General features: G+C 54.6%; 6 protein-coding genes across 6 annotated transcripts; 3 read left to right on the top strand and 3 right to left on the bottom strand.

Annotated features, from left to right (window-relative positions):
- Window positions 1-1,172: 1,172 nt before the first annotated feature.
- On the top strand, window positions 1,173-3,734 carry NCS57_00220800 (uncharacterized protein; the record flags this gene model as incomplete). Its single annotated transcript, XM_053052242.1, has 1 exon — window positions 1,173-3,734. One exon carries the CDS (start codon window positions 1,173-1,175, stop codon window positions 3,732-3,734), a length of 2,562 nt encoding a protein of 853 aa, XP_052917488.1.
- Window positions 3,735-4,329: 595 nt separating this feature from the next.
- Window positions 4,330-5,388, bottom strand: NCS57_00220700 (PIPK domain-containing protein; the record flags this gene model as incomplete). Its single annotated transcript, XM_053052241.1, has 1 exon — window positions 4,330-5,388. The coding sequence occupies one exon, from the start codon at window positions 5,386-5,388 to the stop codon at window positions 4,330-4,332; it is 1,059 nt and encodes a 352-aa protein (XP_052917487.1).
- Window positions 5,389-5,967: 579 nt separating this feature from the next.
- Window positions 5,968-8,706, bottom strand: NCS57_00220600 (uncharacterized protein; the record flags this gene model as incomplete). The annotated part of the gene is made up of 1 exon (XM_053052240.1): window positions 5,968-8,706. One exon carries the CDS (start codon window positions 8,704-8,706, stop codon window positions 5,968-5,970), a length of 2,739 nt encoding a protein of 912 aa, XP_052917486.1.
- Window positions 8,707-10,797: 2,091 nt separating this feature from the next.
- Window positions 10,798-11,869, top strand: NCS57_00220500 (uncharacterized protein; the record flags this gene model as incomplete). The annotated part of the gene is made up of 2 exons (XM_053052239.1): window positions 10,798-10,903; window positions 11,082-11,869. 2 exons carry the CDS (start codon window positions 10,798-10,800, stop codon window positions 11,867-11,869), a joined length of 894 nt encoding a protein of 297 aa, XP_052917485.1.
- A 2,018-nt stretch (window positions 11,870-13,887) lies between these two features.
- NCS57_00220400 (uncharacterized protein) lies at window positions 13,888-14,856 on the top strand (the record flags this gene model as incomplete). The annotated part of the gene is made up of 1 exon (XM_053052238.1): window positions 13,888-14,856. The coding sequence occupies one exon, from the start codon at window positions 13,888-13,890 to the stop codon at window positions 14,854-14,856; it is 969 nt and encodes a 322-aa protein (XP_052917484.1).
- Window positions 14,857-16,159: 1,303 nt separating this feature from the next.
- NCS57_00220300 (M20-dimer domain-containing protein) lies at window positions 16,160-17,910 on the bottom strand (the record flags this gene model as incomplete). Its single annotated transcript, XM_053052237.1, has 3 exons — window positions 16,160-16,314; window positions 16,368-17,533; window positions 17,582-17,910. 3 exons carry the CDS (start codon window positions 17,908-17,910, stop codon window positions 16,160-16,162), a joined length of 1,650 nt encoding a protein of 549 aa, XP_052917483.1.
- Window positions 17,911-18,219: the final 309 nt, after the last annotated feature.

Here is an 18,219-nt window from a genome sequence, read left to right as displayed (position 1 = left end):
CGAGTTGGCACTTTGCACTTACTATCATGAAGCAGAGGGCATTCAATGACACCAGCTTTGTTGACTTGTCCCAACTGTCGAGCACTTTCTCAGGGGCAAGAACTGGTACGTGGATGATGGCCATGACCGGCTACTAACCAGATTTCGAAAAGGGGCAGGGAGCAAGACGCACAGAAAGACCTCCAGAAAGACCTCGAAACGATCCCCTATACTCGACGATCCCCATACTCAACGATCACCCACACTCGCAGACCTTCATACAGAGACCATAAGCACTCGCTGGCGTCGAGATACGAAAGAACAAAGGCAAACATGCAAGGGGGGACACAGGGGGCTTCAAGCACCAACGATTGTTGGCAGTCAGGGCAGACAAACCTAGGCTTAAGACGACTCAGATTACTGGTTGGCTTCGTTGGTTGGGATTCCTCGACTCGACGGCGCAGCTACTCGGTTGGTTTCACATGTTTCGAAGAGACAAACTTGACGTCGATAGAACAAAGAACCCGGCCCTTGACCCCTCGAAAGGGATGTGGTCAAGAGAGAGTTTGGGACGTCTCACGTGAGAAAGGACGGCGTCCAACATGAGCTCCACCTTCCCCGGTGACTCAGGCGGCCGCGATCCCTGCCAAACCCTGGCAACCCCACAGACAAGCTCCTTCCACGTTGCTCAATGGCTCGCCAAGGCCTTTCCAACGCGGGAGGATGCTCCATTGAGGTCCATCTGGCGATCCTGTGCAGCCGCTAACCAACAGGCATTGGCCCTGTTCACCGGGGGGTGGCATTGTGGATGGCTTCAGCCGACCCGTAGGCAGCAAGCCTCAGCCGCATGCAGCAGCCTAAAGTCAACCAACAGGAATTCGCTACCAACAGCAGAAATCCATTGGATCGAGATCGAACCTTGGTCAACCCGTATTGCCGTTGCCCGTTGACTACCAGAAGCGGAGAGCCGTCCCTCAACAAAGTAAGTACCTTGCTAGTACCTAGGTACTATACCTTCTGTGGCTGACTCACTGACCGACATCAGCCCAGCTCCCCAACCTTTCTCTCAGGTCTCACAAATCTCCACAAGATCCAGCTATATTAAGACCAATACATTCCCATCGCAGATATTCTCCCCTCTTCAGCAAGCCAACACCTCACGCGGTCCAAGACTTGTCCATCATTCATCCATCATGGCGTCAACCACCGAATCTCAGGAGGCCTGGTTTCTCAAGTCGTCGTACCCTGTCCTCTTTCCCTTCCACGAGTCCTTGAAGAAGCCCCAGGCAGAGTTCGAGAACTTCCTTCGGGAGGAGCTTCGTCGTCGCCATGACGAGGCCCCAGTGGATCTTGGTGCTGGTCAGGACCAGGCCATGACCGACGCTGGCGAGTCAGAGGCATTCACTCTTGTCTCTAACAGCACGACAGGCGAGATCCGGAAAGGCATTGATGCCATGGATGTCACGGAACCCGATTCGCATGACGGAAAACCAGAGGAGCCTAAGGCTGACACCAAGTCTAATCCATTCATGGAAGGCCTGGTGAGCTACGGCAAGGAGGAGGAGCCTCCTCGCAACCTCGAGAACATGATGCATACCGAGAACAGCGACCTTGCGTACCGCTCCACCAAGGATGCCCTCGTGGACCTCTTCCAGGAACTCGAGGAGGTCGTGTCTGGGCCGCGCCTGGCGGAACTGCTCCCAGCCGCCTGGAAGACAGACCCTCTAGATACCCTCAAGATCATCTTCAATTCCCGTTCCATCCATTTGGGCAAAAGCTCAAGAGTCAGTTTTTACCGCTGCGCTGGGTGGCTGGCACAAAACCACCCCGCAACCCTCATCGCCAATCTTCAGTGGTTGAGCCGCCCAATCATCGAAAAGAAGGCCAAGAAGGAGAAAGAAGACGACGCGGTGATTGTCGACGCGAAGGACGAGGACGACCCCTCAAAGTACGATGTCAAGCATGGGGTGGCCCATGGCTACTGGAAGGATCTCCTCAACATCCTTGCCCTGGCAGCCAACAACAAGCTCGACGGGCTCTCGGATCCTAAGAGCGTTCTCAACAGCAAGAATCCTGGTATTATCCGAGGGAAGAGCATTGCAAAGACTCGCGGTCGTGGAGTCGGAAGAGGCCGTGGACGTGGACGTGGCCGCGGAGGAGCTCGCACCCGGAGAGGACGAATCATGGAAAGCGATGAGGAGAAGGATCAGAAGGAGCTAAAGCAACAGACTAGTCTACCTCCAAAGGAGTTCAGACGGCAAACCAGAGACAACCGCTACGAGGCGGCAGTCAAGGCCTTCAACACGGATCCAGTGTATCGTGCCCTGCACTTGACCATCGCCCGACTGTTCGCGGAGCAGCTGGAAAAGGACCTTCGCATCCTTCGAGGAGTTGATGTAAAGGCAAAGCGCACCATCTCGCTGTGTGGCAAGTGGGCTCCTTCGCACGACCACTTTCACGACAGGCACACCTTCATTGTCAGCACCATTGCCGAGATTCTATATCCACGCGACTCTATCCAGGACAACCGGCTTTCGCCAACGGACGACCGAGAGACGTACCTCCGATTCGCACGCGAAGAGTACCGCAAGGACACATCCGCTCTTCGAAAGCATCTCGAGGTTGTCGAACGTGACATCACACTCCAAAAGTTCGACAACATCAAGTACGATCGGGTCCCTTCTCTTGCCATGAGTCAATACTCGAAGCTTTTCATCGAGAAGGATATGGACCATTTTGGTACATATATCGACAAGGTCGCCGAAGGAAAGGCCAACATCTCTGGAGCAACCCTGCTGCCGTCTACCTTGGTTCAAAAGGTACGAGGAGGAAACTCGGGTAGCGGGGGGAACAGTGCACGCGATCTTGTTGACCGAAAAGTCCATGAGATCGAGGCCAAGGTTGTCGATGGGCAGTGGAAGACGCTGGTACAACGCATCAAAGACTCGGGCACTCTCGAGTCTTGCATCGCCGTCTGCGATGTGTCTGGAAGTATGTCATACCCCAACTTCCCCGACAACACTACCCCGATGGACTCGGCTATTGGTCTGTCCCTTCTGATTGCAGAGGTCGCAAAGCCTCCGTTTTCAGGGGCATTCATCACATTCAGTGCCAGACCCACCGTCGAACAAGTCGACCTCGCCAAGCCTTTAGGAGAAAAGTACCGGAACATGCTGTCTTCACAATGGGGCATGAACACAAACTTTGTGGCAGTTTTCGAAGATCTCATTCTCCCCATGGCGATCAAGAACAACCTGAAGCAGGAGGACATGGTGAAACGTGTCTTTGTCTTTAGTGACATGCAGTTTGATGCCGCATGTGGTAACGAGTCTTATGGCTGGGACGAGGAGCCGAAGAAACCCGCTGAATGGACCACGTCATTTGAGCGGATCAAGAGCAAGTACCAAGATGCTGGTTACGAGATGCCAGAGTTGGTGTTCTGGAACCTGGCAGGGGGACGAGCGGGCTACTCGGGTGGATGGGGAGACACGACTGCGCCCAAGCCCGTTACCGCAGAGGAGGAGGGAACTTGCCTCGTCAGTGGTTACTCGCAGGGAATGCTCAAGGTGTTCCTGGATGGAGGTGGTTTTGAGGAGCCAGAGGAGGAAGATGAGGATGAAGTGGTTGTTGACAAGGACGAGGATGGCAATGTCACGGAGAAGCCAATCAAGAAGAAGGCCAAGATGGATCCTCTTAAGGTGGTGAAGAAGGCGATTAGCCACAAGGCGTATGACATGTTGAAGGTGGTTGACTGAGGGTCTGCAGGCTGGACACTTAGATGAGGAATAATGATACCCAAAATTGAGACACGACAGATTACTATCCACGACCCAGAATGAGCGTGACAGAACAGTAGACTAGCTATTTATAGCAGTATCCCGAATAATGCAGACTCTGTAAAATTACACCAGCATCGTCCGTAGAAAAGGCCTCCTTTCTTGCCTTGATGGAGTGGAGGTGGTGATCACAGCCTCACCCTTACCCTATGGCACCACTACTTGAGAGGAGTTCGTGGCCACCAGCACTGGCTACACTGATCTTGAGTGGTTTTCTTTAGACAATGAAAATTTTTATAATATCTTTTTCGAATTCTTTCATCACTCTTTGCCAAGGGAATGCACTGTTTTAAGTCGTTGAGGGTGAAACGTGTTGGTGTGCTGCCCCAAGGACCACGACTTTTTTTTTTTTTCTTTTCGCTCTGTGATTATGAAAGAGTGGCAATGAAACAGAACAACAACCGATATTAAGAAGCTTTAAATTTGAATAATGACGAAAAGAAAAGCCAGTCACACACTGCTTGCTTGCTATCTGAACCGACCCTCTAAGTATTACCTCCCCGAAATACAGACTTCACTCCACGACAACCATCTCGTCCACCATCTTCATGAACCTCTCCCTATACTCCGCCGGATCCGCTGTTATGCTCATAGGCCCCTTGTGAGCCACCTTATTGAACATCTTTACCACCTTTGTCAGCGTCCTCGCGTGCAGAGTATGCTTTGCCCAGAAAAAGTCGAGTACTACGCATCGATACGTCCATTTGCCCTCGACGTCGTTTACGCCCTTTCGCCAGGCTCCTGCATCGGAGGATACGGTTGGAACATTGCTTCCGCAGGGGTAGCGTACTAGGAAGAGGGAGTAGTCGACAGCGTTGTGGGATGCGAGGAGGGCGGAGTCGGCGAAGAGGAGGGAGATGAGTTCTTCCTTGGCTTCGTGGGTGACGCGTACTTTTCCTGGGAATTCGTCGACGAGACGCTCAATGACACTGTCAGGAACCAAGGCTCCGTCGGCGATATCACGCTCCGGGAAGAAGTAGTCGTTTGGCTTGAGGTCGTACGTCTCCCAGCCGTCGCCCTCTTGGTCCTGCGGTCTTCCGAAGAGCAGGTTCTCCATGACGATGTGGTGTGTGGGCGCAACACCCAGCATGCCGCCTAAAGAGGCATGAGGTGCATGTACAAGGTCTGTTATCCGGACGAGCAGACTGTGAGGTTGGTGCTTCATGTGTCCGATATAAGGATCTAGCAACTCCCTCGCGAAAAAGGCATGTTCGAAACGCCGAGGAAGCGACTTGACGAGATACTTGCCATTAGGCGTCGTGAAGAAAGTCGAACCACTGTATCCAAGATCGCCGATGGGCACAAGCTGCGCAGGGGGATCCTTTCCCTTCTTCCTTTGCGTCCTTGGCTCATCCTGCTGCTCCTGGAACGAAGCAGTATACTCATCCTCATCAAGCTTCCAAACCTCCTTCCGCAGCGCGAGAAAATCAACAGGTCTGACCCGTGAGAGGAGAAGCTTGAAGAGGCGGAAAAAGGAGAGGATGACGCGGATGATGCTTGACTTTGTTGTGCCGTGACGACGACATATCGCCTTGGCTATCGAGGTCGAGATGCGAGAGGAGCGAATCTTCATGCCGGTCGTTGGTACTTTGCTTGTACAAGTGTAGAGACGTTTTAGAGTGTAGATTTAGTTTTGGTCTAAGATCTTGCCGTGTTTTTCGAGAAGGTGTGTAGATTTGCCTCATCAAACCTTGGGGTGGAATGTGAGGGTTTGAGGATTTAGGTGACGTCACTGTATCGTCGAGGGAGCACAACATGTGATATCCAAGAAAGGACGTCAGGTACAAGGTACAAGGTGATGTTGAAAACGAGAAACAAAAGAATTAATATTCTAGATGTTGCTTATCCGTCAAAAGTCCAATCATTAAAGTCCCCAGATATTCCAAGATCGCTATGTAAGCCAAAACTGAAAACTATCAAGACATTTCCCATCGCTCGCTCGCTTTTTCCCAATTACTCCAGTATACTCCAAATGAAACAAAATCAAGACCAATTTCCTGTAATCCCATCTCTTGGTTTTGTAATATCCTGTCTCGGGTCGATGCTCATTCCCGATATCGTACCCCCCCTTTATTATTAGGCCGTCGTCGTACACTCCGGATATGCCCTTCCGTCTTCTCCAATTAAAACACTTTTGAGTTCGAGTCATCTCTTAGAAACTGAACAGACCGCTCCTCCTCTTGCCAAGAGGATACACAATCAAGGCGCTCAGGAACAGACCAACACTGATTCCAATGGCGACTTGAATAACCTTGAATAAGACATTGAACGCCGTCCCATCGAGATTGCCCAGAGAGTCGGTGCTGCCACTTGGGTTCTTGGTGATTTCATCGGCCGTTGTGATACTGGCTAGCAGAGAGCCGCCTGCTGCAAGACCAGACGGCACCTGGACGAAGATGGCGGGGAGCATAGCTGCGGCGGCAAGACTGTATCCGACCTTCCGGGGCTTCTCCTCGGGCTTCTCGGGGGACTGGGGACGCGACTCAGGGTCGGACATTGAAGGCAGAGACCAAGTATCCGAGGTAAGCTTCTTCTTGGTGTACCTCGGCCGCACCCTGAGCTTCCACCAGTCGACAAAGTCCAACCAACCATTCTCCGCATGTCTTCCAAGTCTCGAGTACAGGTTCGCGAGGATACCAATGGCGAGGGCGCCAAGCATGTTGGAGATCTGGCCGTTTCCTCCAAAGTACTCGCTGCAGTAGCTGTTGACGCAGAAACCCGCCAGGGCCATGGCCGTCATGACGGGTGTCTGTTTCCACTTGGCTTGGTTGATGAGGCAGAGACACATGGCGAATCCGGGGACGAAGAGGAAATACCACTCCCGTCCGAGGGGGTCGCTGCACTGGGTCGAGCTCGTCGCGTTCTTGTCAATCATTCCGTACAGGGAGGCTCCGATGGTGATTCCGTAGCCGAGGAACAGTGTGTAGATGAGAGCGTGCACCATGCGTACACTTCCGGCCACGATGTTGCCACTCTGGAGTTCCAGTGAACTGCAGAGGACCATGTAACCGGGGAGAATCAAGGCGATACTGCTCTGGGCTAGAGCGCTGAAGCAGAACAGTTCGCCGTTGTTGATGGAACCAAAGGCTCGTCCGAGAAAGGATGTGACGACTGCAGCCGAAACCTCAAACACGTGGGCGTACAGCTCATTGCTAGGAGCCAGCACCAACTGGAGGATTCCAACGATAGCGCCAAGGATGAATGCAATGGGCAAGTCGATGAAACGTCCCTGGAAAGCAAAGGGGGCGACGCAGGCGGAGGCAACGCCGTAGAGGAACACACGGAGCCAGATGTTGAACTTGGGTTTGTTCAGAATCACCTCGTCCAGACGCTTAGTGGCTTCTTCCACTCCGACCTTGTCGTGCACCACCTCCTTATAGATGTTGTGCACGTCACGAAGACGTCCTAGGTCGATACCCTGGGGAACGCGGACGAGCTTGACCTCGGTAGTATGTGTCGTGCTATCGTCGAAGCTGATGATCATGCAGCCGGGTAGGTAGAGGAACTGGGCTTCAATCTCGAGGACTCGGGAGGACATAGTCATGTACTCCTCCAGTCTATGCGTCGGGGCGCCGTACATCATGAGTGCACGGCATAGCTTCAACAGGTAGCGGTGACGCTGGATGATGCCAGCAATGTGGATGGTGATGCGAGCCTTGTCTCGCTTCTTGGGAGGCGGAGTCTGTTCTTTCTTGAGCTTTTCGGCCCACTGGTCAGAGATGTTTGTGGAAGCTGGGACCGCAAACATGGAAGATGACTTCATAAGTTCAGTCAAGGCAAGCGACGATGTCGAGCTACGAGACTTGTGGTAGTTGAAGAGACCACTCGAGGGTCGGGAGCGAGGTGGTGAACGGAGAGGGGTACCCATGGCTGAAGCAGGTCTCGAGGTTGGAGGCGAAGGACGAGGGGACATGAGAGGTGTTCCAGGTGTCTGAGGGGTGTTGAAGCCACTGCTTGGAGCTCCTCGATCATCATGGTACAGCTTGAGAAGGGAGGAGAGGATGCCTCCACGGTACTTGTCTGGTCGTGGGACATAGTCGTGAGCGTAGTTCTGCTCAAGAACAGGAGTTGCAGTCCCGGAGGCTTGTCCACTTGGCTGCTGATGAAACAAATCTCTCTTTCCTTTACGGCTGTGAGATCTGACCAGGTTCTCCGCATCGGTGTGGTGCTTGAAGGATTCGGAATCGTAAGTTATCCTCGGTACTCGTTGGCGCAAGGTAGAGTAGGTTCCTCCATCATCGATAGCTGTCGTCTTCTTTGGTATATCGTCCTCGTCACTCTCGTAGTCCTCAATCAGGGGTTGGGCCGACGGCACTTCGGTAAGGTCAACTGAGCCACGTCTAGACCCCGGAGCCGAGTAGCTTCCCACTGACACGGCTAGGCGATCAGCTCTCTGGCGAGCGTCAGTCATGGATCTGAGTTGCCGCTCGCTCGTCCGCGACTCTGCCAGATCGGCCACCTCACGATCCTGAGGGGCGTCATAGCTGGTGTTTCTCCTCAACGCTGGCCTCGGACGCTTCGGACCGGCGAGGTCTGGGGTTCCGGGGGACAGCTTCTCCGCCTTGTCCTTCTCCTGCTGGCGGCGCTTGTTCTCCTGCTCGGCAGACAATATCTTTGTGAGTGCAAGGCTTAGTTCGTAGGCGTCTGGGGCGTTGGGCGGTAGTTCTCCAGGGGCTAGCTTCGGGGACCCGGTAGGTGAGAAGACGACCTCATCCTCACGATGTCGACTAGCCCCGGCCTGGTCACCTCCTCCTCTGGCGAAGCTGTCACTGCTGGCGTGGAAGCCGACTCGCTTCTTCTCCTTGCGGACGGGGGTGGGGACCTCGCTCGGCCGAGCGCTCCCACTGCCGCTCCCGCTGCCGCTGCCGCTGTCGTTCTGTTCGGCCGACATGGGGGTGGACGAGTCAACGGCCGAATCGGTTGACACTTGGGATGAAAAGATTAAGGTGGGAAATAGTCAGGGTTTATTAATTGAACCCCGAGACGATCGTCTCTCAGCGTTGGCTGCTAGGAAACTAAAGGAAGAAGGATTCATGGCCGTCGATCGACGGGGGAGACCCTTTTTCTCTTCTCTTGTTGGGCGCGCGTCGAGCTCCCTACTCTGGATGGATCTTTGGGCTCGCCCCGGAGCGAGAGGAGCAAAAATGGAGCCTCCTCTGGGTAGTTCCTGGGGGCAAAAAAAACTTGAAAATAAAGCCAGCAAGCCTGTCCTGTTGGGCAAGGTGTGTGATAAGGACCTTTGTGGGTCGCCGAGAGAGGCTCCGACAGGTAGCATACCTGCTTTGGTGGAGGGCATTGATGTGATGAAATCATATAAGAGGTATGTATGTATGATAATGATGTGCTTCGCCTCCCGTCTGATGAACCTGGCCCGTCCTGCTGTCGTTATCGGACGCGTGGGCTGGTGTTTAGGTTGGCTTCGTAATGCATTGGCGATCTCGGCGTGGTGTTTTGGTCCGGCTAATTGAGTCACCCTGTTACCAAGCCGCAGTCTCTCTTTCCTCTATGACTGCTCGGCCGAAACTTGCCCGATGAACATGATTTTGCTTTTCTTACACTCTCTCGCTTCGGCTGGCACCAGGTGAGTCTCGTCCGTTCTTGGGTCCCGTCCTGTCTCATCATGGCTGGTCCCTGCCTCTAGATTGGCTCGGATAAAGTCAAAAACCTGCAGTTTTTATCATGACGGGCTCGGATTACCCATTCTGGGAGGGGGTACACGCAAGAGGTGAGGAAAATCTTGCCTTCTCCCAGCCAGTTGGTACTGCAAGATCCGGGCCCTGTCCTGCCCTGATCCCCTGGGCTTCCAGCGGGCTTCTTCCGCCGCCAACCAACCCATCCAACAGTGGCTTCAGCGCCACGTGCTGGTCCGCCTCGGCCGCGAACTGCCCTGTGCTCCAGGGGACGGGAAGTGCTGGTTGCTGCAGCCCTGCAGCGATCAACAGGGTGATGGGTGCCCTGAGACAATGCGACACGCACTCAAGATTTGTCGTCAACACCAGCGAGATGCACGGCTGGCAGTTGATCGGCATTGTTGGTTTCCTAGATTGATGTGACGGGACGTGCATCCTGACGTGCAGTCGCGGATGCTGGTATCTTTTTCTCGGCGCTCTGATGATGCAATGGTGTCCGGACTTCCGCTTTGGAATTCCAAGCCCTGACGTCTCGTCTCGTCTCGTATTCGAGAGCTGTGGGCAGGTTTTCTGTTGTTTTAACGCGTAATGACAAGCTCACCAGCTCTTTGCATATCAACCGGCGGACATGACAGCTCTGAGTTGATCCCCCTGCAGACCCATATCTCGGTTTTCCCAATTCTCCCTTGTTCCCGTTTTTTTATCATCACATGCCAAAGCTTAGTGTGAGAGATGGAGGCTCTTGGTGAAGGGGCCAAGAGCAGGGGACGGTAGATTGAGGCTGTATCTGTACAGAGGAGACGGAGTAGCTCTATCCGGGACCGGCCGTTCCGGAGCATCCACTTCAGGTGCCCAATAGCTCGGAGATGGAGGCATCTAAGCTCGAGCTAGCACAGAAGCTATGATGTTCTAGATAATTTCGTCGTTGCCTGGGTGGCTATTCTTGGAAAGAGATTTTGTCGTCTCAAGAGTGTATCGAGTATAGTGCGGACCGTTACGGAGGAGACTCATTTCTCTGGATCGAGGCACAGATAGAGGACAGTGAGTAAGCAAGAACCAAAAATGGAAACCTTTGACTTTTTTTTACTGGGTCATCTCGCGACTATTGATATCAACGACCTATCGATGATCAAGGTGAGTCGGAGACAAGAGTCATTCAACGCCACACCCACCACACCGAGACAGGACGGGAGATAGACGCCCAGCGATAAGCGCGCCCGCTAACACTCTCCTCCTTAACTTGTTACTATTTACTGCACATCCATACCTACCCGGCAGATCTCAACAATCTCCCGTCGTCGTAATCGCCCCATCTTCGGCATAAACAACGCACTACGAGCACACAAACAATCATGGCTTCACCTACCAAGAGATCCCAGGGGTCCGTGGCTATACTCCCCGACCGCATCGTCCCTATGCGCGTCATCGTCTGCGGCGTGCATCGCACAGGCACGCTGAGTAGGTTTCACCGTCCGCTCACCGAATCACGCAATGCCCGGGGGTGTCACAAAGGGGTGTGCCTTGGATGCGTGGCAGCCCATACGTCCTCCGTGCATGGATAAACAGTGTGTGGCGGCCAAGATAAGGGGAAGAAAGGAACAGCAGAGATCTGAGCTGACTCGTTCCGGATTCGCAGGCATTCGCAGCGCCCTGTGGCAGCTGGGCTTCCACGACTGCTACCACATGCACTCGATGATCCAGGACACATCGCAGGCCCCGGAATGGGTCCGGGCGTTTGAGGCAAAGTACGCCGGCCGGGGCACCTTTACCCGTGCCGACTATGACCGCCTGCTCGGCGACTGCCAGGCCGTGTGCGATGCGCCCGCCGCGTTTCTCGGCGCCGAGCTCGCGGAGGCGTACCCGGAGGCCAAGGTGGTCATCCTGAACCGCGACCCGGAGGAGTGGTACGACAGCGTGCTTAACAGCATTTATCTCATGACCAAGCCGCAGGGTTTGGGGCGAAAGCTGTCCATGATCTACTCCTTCATGTTTGATACCAGTCTGCGCAATATGGCTGGCTATAGTAAGGCTCTGAGGCAGCATGTGCTCAAGTACGATCACGGTGAAGAAAAGGACAAGGCTCTGGCATGGTACAAGGCGCAGTACGATGAATTCCGTGAGCGCATCCCCGCCGAGCGCCGCATCGAGTATACCATCACGGACGGATGGGCACCCCTGTGCGAGCATCTAGGCGTCCCCATCCCCATGGTCGAGGACCCAGAGACGGGCAAGATGGTGGAGGCGCCGTTCCCCCGCCTCAACGACCGCGAGATGTTCCGCGAGAACAGCAAGAGGATGATAAAGAGGAGCAGGGCGAGGGCCAACGACAACCTGCTCTCGGCGGTGGGGAGGCTGGCGCTGCTGGGCGTCGCGGGGTACGCCGGGTATCTTGCGTGGAGGACCCGACTCGGCGGACGAGTCTAGCTGGGGCTTAGTTGGAGTTCCCAACTTCCCCGGGCTCGCAAAGGATCCGTGCAGCCGCTCGAGTCAAGGCTGTAACGAGTCAAGGCTGAGTATAATCAGGGAAAGCCTGCGGGGAAGCCTAGATGGTTTGAGCAAGTTGCATGGCCATTTGGAGGTAGTGTAAGATAGGCTTGTAGATTCATCTCTACTCGGTACTTGATCAACTGGAGTCATGTCATCAGCGTTGCAATACCATGAATCTTGCACCACGCAATCTCCACAGCCTGACGATTCCTTTGTCACAAAAAGATGGACTGACCGCCGGCAAAGGGAGCCAGGGTAAGTGCCGGAACATGGAATGCGAGATGCATAGGCATGGGCAAGGGCCCTGGATGAAGAAATCCGACATCATCAACTCTCTGCAATCTTGGAGAAGGGAACAAAGCAAGATGCGAGACCAGAACCCCCCACGCCTCTGGGCAGCACGTGAGGAGCCCCGGCTGCAGTGGCCCGTGGCGTCTGGCTCTTGTCCCATGGCCACGGGCCTCGGTCTGTTCGGAAGCCCATCCATCCATCACATCGAGGACGCAGGTGTGGTCGATCATATCACATGGCTGAAGATGGCATTTTCTAGCATTCTTCCATCAATGAGAGACCTCCAATTCATCTCGCGAGATCTGATCTGTGTTCAATTCGAGAAGCTGGGAAGAAAAGTGTGGCGAGTGTCGCGTCGCCATTATCGTAAGTTACCTCCAAGTACCTAACCCTTCAAGTATCTGAACCCCCCACGCTCTTCTCAATCAACAAATTCACCCTTCCCAGCACTTTCTGCTTCCTTCTTCCATGCCTGGTATCAAGTCCGGCGCAGGCAAGAGAGACCACCCATGCGCCCCGAGCTAGTCTTCTCCCCCCCTTTACCTCTCAAGTTACACACAAGCCCCAAGGCCAGGGAAGCGAAGCAAGCTGGGCGTGCCAATTCAGGGCTGCCATTGGTCGGCCAGAGGAGCTGACGCTCTGCGTCCAAAGGGAAGAAGGCGTGGGGGTCCCTCCCCCAGCATGACCTTGCCTGATATACACGCTCTCTGTTTGGTCAATTAGGGAAAATGGGCGTCGGTCCATTGGACGCCTAGGGGACGGCGGGCTCTGGGTCCGGGGGGCGCCTACAGAGTTGCGTTGCGTCGACAATGACCAGTTTCGGAACTTGGAGGGTGAGAGCCTTGATCAGGAGACGTCGCTCTCGGACGGTACCTGCTTCTGTCGTGCTGATCATGATTGTTGGTGGAGGGCGCCGTCGCTCTCTGAAGGCTGCCTGTCAAGCCCCCTTCTTACGCAAGTCAGACAGTCGGGCTCAGCTTTGTGTAACCATTGGCATGTCTGCGTCCGCACTCCTATCGTTCTGGGCACTCTCACGAGGTCATCCGCGTGCTTGTACATCCTTTGTTTACGGCTTACACGCACACATACGAGAATCGTCCCCGACATTTGTGGGCTCATTGTCGACGACTGGTACCCCCACTGGAGACTCCATCGGGCGGTCTGCCCAGTCCTCTCTTTCCTCTTCGCGCGCGTGCTGGTCTTCGGGCGAGCAGGTCTGGCGATTCCCGGTGCGGCCCGGAGGCACTCGGCCGGAGGACGGCGTGGCCTTTTGACTCTGCCTCCCCCGCTTGACCCAGGCATCCGGTGGCTTTCCTGGTGATCAGAGCTAACCCCCACGCCAAAGGACCCCCTGTCTGCGCCTGCTGGCTCGTGTGAGCGTCCATCTGCCGAGTTGACACCGCTTAGACCAAGGCTTGTACTCTGGCTAAGCAAAGCCTCATGACGAAGGCCGCCTTTCCAACTCCGTCCTTCTTCCAAGGGCCGCCCTGGTCCTGCGGTGGACATAAAAGAGCAGCTGACGCCCTTTTGTTTGCCGAGATTTCCTTATCATACCATCTTATTTACTTCCCTGTCTTGCCTGTATCCGCTAAGCATCTGTTGTTGCGTATAAGACGACGACATCCCCCCATCCATATACAACATCACATCTCACTTCAGACTTCATGCCTGCTACACTCCTCACATCTCCCACCATGGGTTCTCCAAAAGCTCCTCAACTACGACTCGGCGACGGCGTCTACGTCCCCACCCTCGCCTTCTTCACCCCCGACGACGAGGTCGACTCCCCAGCCCTGGAGAAGCACATCATCAAGCTCCTCGAAGCAGGAGTCGCTGGCATCGTCGTCCACGGCTCCAACGGCGAGTGTGCGCACCTTTCACACTCTGAGCGTTCCGCCATCATCCGCGTCGCCAGGGATACCATCCTCCACGAGTCCACCGGCGCTCGCATCCCCCTCATCGCCGGCTGCGGCGCCCAGAGCACCAAGGAGACGACCCAGCTGTGCGAGGACGCCGGCAAGGCGGGCGCCACTCATGCCCTGGTTCTCCCTCCCAGCTACTACGGCGGCTTGCTCCCCGACGACCTCGTTGTACAGCACTTTTATGACGTGGCCGACAAGAGCCCTATCCCTCTTCTCGTGTACAACTTCCCCGGCGCCGCTGCCGGCCGCGATCTCTCATCCGACACCATCCTCAGCATCGCCAAGCACCCCAACGTGGTGGGCGTCAAGCTGACGTGCGGCAACACTGGCAAGCTTGCCCGCATCGTGGCCGACTGCCCCGAGGGCTTCTTCGTTGGCGGCGGCAGCGCAGACTTCATCCTCCAGGGTCACGCGGTGGGCGCCAACGGCACCATCTCGGGCCTCGCGAACCTGTGCCCCCGCGCGTGCGTGCGAATCATGGAGCTCGCCGACGAAGGGCGCTGGAAGGAGGCCCGACAGCTGCAGGCGCAGGTGGCCAAGGCCGACTGGACGGCCATCAAGACGGGCTTCGTGGGCGTCAAGGCGGCGCTGGGCCACTACTTTGGCTACGGGGGCGAGCCTCGAAGACCCTGCGTGGCGCCGTCGCAGAAGGAGCTGGACGTGATCGCCCGGGGGTTCCAAGAAGTCATGGAGCTGGAGCCGACGCTTTGATTTGATTTGATATCAGAAAAGTCTTAATGACGGAGTTGCATCGGGTTAGCGATGATGATACCTAGATCAAGCACAAGATGGTGTTGTGGCGTTGGGCATGGGCACATGCATACATACATACACAGCCATGGGATCGATCATCTGGTCCAGCTGTTGTACATTTTATTACGAGCGATATTTCTTTAATAGTCTTTTGGAATGAATTTGGAAATGATATTCAATTGATGACTTCTTTAATCTTCAAGAGCTGTCTGTCTTGATGCAAACTTGCCACACCTAAGGTCAATATCTGCACCTCGGACTTCGGGACTTGGGTTTTCGTAACTCCTTTTTTCTGGGGGAGGCGGAAAAGACGACGCATGATTCTCCACGTTTAGACGCAGACGCAAGCAATAAAACCCCGACAATGGATGCGAGAGCGGCACAGTCAAGTCACGACCCCAGCGGCTGTGCAACCAACATTGAGTGGCTGGGCCCATGATCAGCAGACAAGGCACGCATCAGGTTGCCTCTTTTGGAGGAGCAAGCTGAAGGTCAAACCGGCAAAGGCCGGAAAAGAGAGCAAAAAGAACGCACGAGGCCCGGCGTCGGACGTTTCATTTCAACTCCAGTGGTTGACGATGATGACGAGGGTAGAACGAAGCGACATCGTGGAGAACCCCGCATGTAGTGCAGAACAGGGATCCCTTGAAGGAATGGGTCTGGACAATTATGTAAACTGGGGCGAAGAACGGGCAAGTCAGAGGCGAGGGATTCGTAATTCTACACTGGGGCAAAAACTTGGGGACTTGAGAGTGATTTTTCATGTTCCCCCACGGTAGAGAGAGAATACAAGGGGTTGAAGCATCTTGAGATGGTGATCCTGGACGCGGATCTCTGCGTCGGAGAGTTGCTACACAAAACAGGCTTGAAAAAGAGGTGATAGATGATGACGGCAAATGGAAGAATCAGCCTCAATTTACAAGGATTAAACAAAAAGAAGGAGTGTCAGCTGGCCTCGGTCTTGGCACATTGGGGGCAGTAAAAAGAAAAGTGCAGGAAAACCGGTATTGATTGATTTTCTGAGGCTGACCCTCTCTTCCTTCGGTCTCGGGAATAGGCAATCGTCGGCATCTGAGTGTTGGGGGAGAGAAGAGGAGAAAAGTGTGGAGAAGGGCAGAAAAAGGTGGAGAAGTGGAGATTTTTCATGGACTTGGACGTGGGGGTTCATCCTCAAGTTTCTAAATGTCTCGGACGGATTGAGGCTTTTGTAATTGATCATCGTGAGGGTAGCAGTACCTGACTATCAGTTTTTTGCACTAGTCTACAGCTCCGCCGCGTCCAGGTTGCGGATCAGATCATAGTAGAACTTGACAATGTCCAGATGCGAGTCCATCCTCACCCTCTCGTCCACCGTGTGGATGTTTTCCGAACCGCGTTGTCTGGATGGCGTCCAACGGTAAATGTGTGGCGAAAGGTCTGCAAGCCCGTTAGAATTTGCAAGTTAAAACATGCATGAACTAGAAACTCACTCAGGTAATGTCTTGTGTCCGTGTTGCCCGTCATGATCTCGCCAACGGGGACTACTCGTCCGCCGTCAAAGGCAAAGGTGTGCTGGATCGTTCCGGAAAAGATGTCCCAGACTGGCCCGCTTGTAGGTGACACAGGCGTGATGTCAAACTTTTCTGCTGCTTTTACGATGAGCCGGCCGTCATAGTCTCCAACTGGTGCGGCGTTGCTGCCAAAGAGAGCCTGGTACTCTTTGTCGTCTGCGTACGCCTCCACGCTAAGGTTGTACTTTTTCACCACGGAGGAGATGTTCTCGATGAAACGGTGCTGCACCTTGGCAATGCTGTCCTGAGGGGCGATTCGGTAGTTTACCCCGAGAGTGACAAGTTCGGGGAGGGCGTTGATCTTTTGCCCACCTTGGATGATGTCGACGGCCTGCGTCGTCTGAATGAGGAACCGAGCCGTGGGGTTCACGCTAATCAGCTCCGAAGTGAGCTTGTCGAGGTCGCCCCTCTCAAGCAGGTCATTGAGCTTGGGCTCGGCATCGGGCGAGTACCTAGCTGTACAGACAAGGTGGTTGTACACTGGACTGCCCTCGAGAACCCTTGGCTCGTATGGGTTAGCTTCGAGTGCTGAGATGATCTCTGCGACGATGCCGATGCCTGTGTGTGGCTGGGGGATGGAGCTGTGCCCGCCCTTGGTGTGTAGCTCTGCCCAGATGTCGATGTGGCCTTTTTCCATTACTGCTGGGAGAACGTAGAGTGTGTTGTCGATGAGCTGGATTCCTGAGCCGCCTTCGTCGAGGATCAGGGCGATGCTGTCGTCTCCATATCGTTCTGTGAGGAAGTCGCCGATCTTGCCGGCGCCACGGTACCCGGAGCACTCTTCGTCAAAACCAAAGGCCAGAAGCAGAGTACGCTTTGGTTTCCAGTCGGTCTCTGTGAAGAGCGTCTCAATTGCCGAGAGGAGAGCAGTCAGGCTGTTCTTGTCATCGGATGAACCACGGCCCCAGAGCCATTCGCCGTCAAAGTAGGCATCGAAGGGTGGGTGAGTCCATGTTGATGGGTCAGGAACGGGAACAACGTCTTGATGAGCTGCGAGAAGGTATGGCTTCAGAGTCGAGTCGCTCCCAGCGAGTGTGTACACCAAGCCGAATCTGTTGACCTTTTCAAGCTTGGCGTGCTTGTGGCTGGTATCTGATTAGTTACTGGGCATGAAAGCAAAGAGCACCACTCACATTGCTGGATACGTCTTTGCCAACACGCCATGCAAGTCGTAAAACGGCGCCCACCGCTCATCTTTGTCAAAGTCACCCAGGTCATCGTAGCAGATTGACGGAACCCGCACAACGGCCTGGTGCCTCTTGACCTGCCTCAGCAGAGCATCGTGAGACGAGAACAGACTATCGGCCGAAGGAAGTCCGTCACGGGTGGGGTTGAGCACGGGAGGGAGATCACACTGAAAGCCGCCTCCCAAGGGCTTCTGGACATTGGCGCCAATTGGAGTCAGGACAAAGGCTGAGGCGCCGGCGACGGTCGCCAGCGCGGTAAGCGATTTCATCACCATGGTTGCGATTTGATTGAAAGTGAAGGAGTATGATTGTGTCTCTCGGAGACATAGAAGAGGCTGGTGGGGGGACAGTTCGTTGCCAATAGTGGAAATGTATTGCGACATGGCCGGAGCCGGAGCTCGGGTTTGATACCGTTTGGCCCGATACGGAATCCGTTTTGATGTCTCGGGATGCAGATGTGGATGCCGTTGATAGGCGAGGACAAGAGGTTTGATTGGTGCATCTCGGCCGCTGATAGTCGACTAAAGTACATGATTGTTGAAAGAACATTGCCATCCTTTCGGGTATTGCAATATCCCCGGTTG

The sequence above is a fragment of the Fusarium keratoplasticum genome, chromosome 2, assembly GCF_025433545.1.
Source record: "Fusarium keratoplasticum isolate Fu6.1 chromosome 2, whole genome shotgun sequence".
NCBI lineage: Eukaryota > Fungi > Ascomycota > Sordariomycetes > Hypocreales > Nectriaceae > Fusarium > Fusarium keratoplasticum.
This window is presented reverse-complemented; position numbering and strand designations above follow the sequence as displayed.